We start from the raw sequence: 4,470 nt of genomic DNA, 5'->3' as shown, positions 1-4,470 counted from the left end.
CAGATAGCGAAGGACTTGGAAGAGCAGCTAAACGGAATGGACAGTGTCTTGAAAGGTAGATATAAGATGAACATTACCAAAAGCAAGTCAAGGATAGCGGGATTAAGTCGAATTAAATTAGATGATACTGAGGGAATTCGATTAGGAAATGAGACACTTAAAGTAGTAAATGAGTCTTGCTATTTGGGTAGCAAAAGGACTGATGATGGCCGAAGTAGGGAGGATATAAAAAGTAGACTGGTAATAGGAACAAAAGCTTCTCCAAAGAAGAGAAATTTGTTGATATCTAATATGAATTTCTACCTTTCCTGAAGGTATTTGTCTGAAGTGTAGCCATGTATGGAAGTGAAATGTGGACGATAAATTGTTTAGACTAGAAGAGGCTTTTGAAATGTAGTGCTACGCAAGAATTATGAAGATAAGGTGGGTATATCACGCAATTAATGAAGAAGTACTGAAAAGAGTTGACAAGAAAAGAAATTTGTGGCACAGCTTGGCGAGAAGAAGAGACTGGTTGACAGGACACATTCTGAGACATAAGGGGATTACGAATTTGTTACTGGAGGGGAGTGTGGAAGGTGAAAGTCGTAAACGGAGACAAAGAGATAATTACTGTAAGCGGATTCAAAAGGATGTACGCTGCAGTATTTATTTGGATACGCACAAGAGAGAGTAGCATGAAGAGCTGCACCGAACCATTATTCGGACTGAAGACCACAGAAAGAACAGTAGGACATTGTTCTCGTCTTCGAGTATTGGGAAGAGAATTCTGCATCGACCACTGAACTGATTAGTGTCCGATAGCTATCGTAAAAAAAATTTATGCGGTTTTCGTGAAATCTGTAACCACAAGAAGTCTGATTGACGTGGATGGAATCACTCGCATTCCAAAATGTGTGATGTGATCCGTAGTATGCAAACCAGAAATGATCGACTGATTCCATGTTCGCTGTTGTACGAAGGAAGTATATAATATTTAACTGAACACAGTTTTGGAGTAGTGGCTCAAGAAGTACTAGAGTTGAACAGCGATTTCATAGTCCTCAACTGCTAGCATGTGAATCCATTAATGAAGTTTCAGTTTAGATTAAGAAAGCGATGGATGAGGTAGCTAACGTTTGCAGTGGTGTAGTACGTTTTTTTAGCAATAAAGTGGTGGTAGCACATAGCAGTTTCTTTCTTTGATTTTTTTTTTGTTTTACTCAGGACCAGGTCGAGTCTATAGGAAAGGGAATTTAAAGGATGGTTCACATGTCCAATTTCTCACGTCCAGTTGTAAAAAGAAGAAAGAGTAGACGTTATTTCATTACACTCCCAAAATGAAGAAAAGAGTAATTATTTTCTGATGTTCAGTTAGTTGAAGTATAAGAACTATTGGGAATTTAAAAGAATCAGCGGATAGTGCCCAAACGAAAAACAATGACAAAGTACAATTTTAAGCAAGAGATACTTCAATTTGTTGCAAAATAAAGCAAATTCGCTGAATATGGAAATAGGAAATTGTAGATGCAGCACTGTTAATAGCAATTTTACTGCAGAATTTACGAGAAAGAGAAGTCAGCGATTGCTACACACTGTTGGTTGCGTGAATATCTCAGGCAAAAGGAAAAAAAGTGGAGATATAAGCCAGAGAGACTCAACTGGAACTATTTTTGTATTGCTTGCCTCGTTGGCCGAGCGGTTCTGGTCGCTTTAGTCCGGAACCGCGCGACTGCTGAGGTCGCAGGTTCGAGTCCTGCCTCGGGCATGGATGTGTGTGATGTCCTTAGGTTAGTTAGATTTAAGTAGTTCTAAGTTCTAGGGGACTGATGACCTCAGATGTTAAGTCCTATAGTGATCAGAGCTATTTGAACCATTTTATTATTATATTAAAATCGGATAATCCAGTTTATCGATGCGTGTTTGTGTACTCTTTTCGCTGAACAAAGCTTAAAAGGCTATCTGCTGATGTGGAGCACACAGCAGTTGTGTAAAATTGCGACATGCTTTTATACAACATAATGACCTGTAGTGTGATCAGCTCAGTTACTTGAGCGGAAGTGAGGGCTCTTCAAGCAAATGCACGATTGCATCACACAAGACTCCAAAGCAGAACAGTTTGAACGATTTGCACTGGAACGGTTTGGAGTACAAGAGAGGATACTGTCCTATGATTTCTACACCACAGCACAGGAGAAAGTGTCTATAAAACGTATCTCGTATACTGTATATCCAAGTACTGATGGCTGAGAGGAAATTATTCTTACACATGATAAATCAGAGAAATGACATTTGGAGGTGTACAAAAAGACATTTATTGCGAGAAGAACAGTATGTTACATGGCGATTTACAAAAATGAAAATCATTCAGTCTAGCTTTCCAAAAAGAAAGCTGCAGCAGTGACACGAAGAAGAATGTGTGCAGAGCGAGAGAAAGAGGCAGCACTGTGTGTGTCTTCTTGGGCGAGACATTTACAAGAGTCCCTTGCCGTGGAGGTGAAGAGCAGCACTCTGCGCAATTGGGCCGTGGAAGGACGTGCCCAGTTGTGCTCCGGCCACCGAGTAGGAAGCTGACTGTGTTGCTCCACTGTAGGTCACAGTTGGAGCAGAAGCTGTGTAGGTGACAGCAGGCGCTGTCGTCACGGTCCTGGTGGTGTAGGTGACAGCAGGGGCAGAGGCGGCGTAGGTGTATCCAGCTCCGTACGACAGGCCGGAATTGTAAGCCAGGGCTGGTGCAATAGCGCGTGCACCGTAGGCCAGGCCGGAGTAAGATGCGCGTCCGAGGTATGCGGCACCGACTGCGGGGGCGGCAGACGTGTAGGTGACAGTGGCAGCAGGGGCACCGTAGGAGTAGCCAGCTCCGTAGGTCAGGCCAGAGCTGTAGGCGAGGGCGGGAGCTGCAGTAACGGTGCGAGCAGCGTATGTGACGGCTGGGGCAGAGTAGGTCACGGCAGCTGGGGCAATAGCACGAGCTCCGTATCCGGCTGAGTATCCAGCCCCGTATGCCAGGCCAGAGTAAGCTGCACGACCATAGTAGGTGCTGCCGTAAGCCGGAGCTGCAGCAGTGTAGCTTACAGCAGGGGCTGCGGCTACTGTGCGGGCAGCGTACGTCACTGCGGGGGCACTGGCAGTGTACGCTACGGCAGGAGCAGCAGACACTGTACGAGTGGCGTACGTCACTGCCGGAGCAGCAGCAGCGTACGTAACTGCCGGTGCAGCGGCGACGGTACGTGCAGCGTAGGTGACTGCCGGGGCAGATGCGGTATACGCCACAGCTGGGGCTGCAGAGACGGTGCGGGCGGCATACGTCACGGCGGGGGCGGCGGCAGTGTAGGCTACGGCAGGAGCTGCGGACACTGTGCGGGCGGCGTAGGTGACGGCCGGAGCTGCGGCAGTGTAGGCTATTGCTGGAGATGTAGCAACAGTGCGGGAAGCGTAGGTGACTGCAGGGGCGGCGGCGGTGTACGCGATTGCAGGAGATGCGGCAACAGTGCGAGACGCGTAAGTGACGGCCGGAGCAGCAGCAGTGTAGGCAACTGCAGGAGCCGCAGCAACAGTGCGGGCGCCGTAGGCGAGGGCTGGACCTGCAGACACCGTCCTGGCAGCGTACGTGACGGCTGGAGCCGCAGCAGCAGTGTAGGCTACTGCGGGCGCAGCAGCGACGGTGCGGGCGGCGTAAGCGAATGCGGGTGCTGCAGCGACAGCTGGGGCGGCTGCAGTGTAGGCCACGGCAGGGGCAGCTGCGACAGCTGGGGCAGCTGCAGTGTAGGCCACGGCAGGGGCAGCAGCCACAGCCGGAGCGGCAGCCACTGCGTGGCCAGCGGTGTAGGCCACGGCAGGGGCGGCGGCGACTGCGGCGCCGCCGTAGCCGTAGGCGTCGTTGCTGGAGCGCGAGATGGACACGCGCACGCTCGAGTGTGGCCCGTCGATGGTCTTGGAGTACTCGGAAATGCTGTTGAGGCCGCCATAGCCCTTCACCGTCCTCTCGTGTGTAGAGCCCACAGCTCCAGCGTCTGCTGTGTTTGTAACTGTCTGGTAGGAGGCGGGGCCTCCTGCGTGAGCCAGTGCCACCAGGGCGAGGATGAACACAGCCTGCAAACAAGATGATAATAGTATCTGAGTATGTGTCAGGGCCATATGCAGTATCATTAGTGACAGACGTAATGTTGCCAAGAGAAAACACAGAACGACCAAAGTGCTTTTCTGTATTATTCACTCTGTTACCAACCACTTCTGACACAACTAGTTTTGGTAAATAACTGTCGACTTAAATGTTTTGTATCATTGTATTGGGGATCCCTTTCCTACTAGGTGATGCTGCCGCCCATTACTGAAAGGAAAACAGCAGTAGAAAGTAAAATGTATGCCGTACCTGTATTTGCAACCTGAAGATCAAGGTGTGTAACCTAAGTACATCTTACGAAATCAATCACTCGATTGATGCTGAAAGCAAAGTGGTGATTCAGTGAAATTCTAATATGTGGTAGTGTG

The 4,470-nt window shown here is 48.8% G+C and overlaps 1 protein-coding gene across 1 annotated transcript; it reads right to left on the bottom strand.

The window, feature by feature from the left end:
• Positions 1–2,270: 2,270 nt before the first annotated feature.
• On the bottom strand, positions 2,271–4,116 carry LOC126233314 (ice-structuring glycoprotein-like). Its single transcript, XM_049942856.1, has one exon. The coding sequence runs from the start codon at positions 4,114–4,116 to the stop codon at positions 2,452–2,454; it is 1,665 nt and encodes a 554-aa protein (XP_049798813.1). The 3' UTR covers positions 2,271–2,451.
• Positions 4,117–4,470: the final 354 nt, after the last annotated feature.

The sequence above is a fragment of the Schistocerca nitens genome, chromosome 1 (genome assembly GCF_023898315.1).
Source record: "Schistocerca nitens isolate TAMUIC-IGC-003100 chromosome 1, iqSchNite1.1, whole genome shotgun sequence".
Classification (NCBI taxonomy): Eukaryota; Metazoa; Arthropoda; class Insecta; order Orthoptera; family Acrididae; genus Schistocerca; species Schistocerca nitens.
The sequence above is the reverse complement of the archived record's forward strand: the minus strand, read 5'-3'. Positions and strand labels throughout refer to the sequence as shown.

Bases quoted from the DNA above. Each gene is read 5' to 3' on its own strand.
- LOC126233314 (XM_049942856.1), bottom strand. From the start codon at position 4,116: ATGGCCCTGACACATACTCAGATACTATTATCATCTTGTTTGCAGGCT.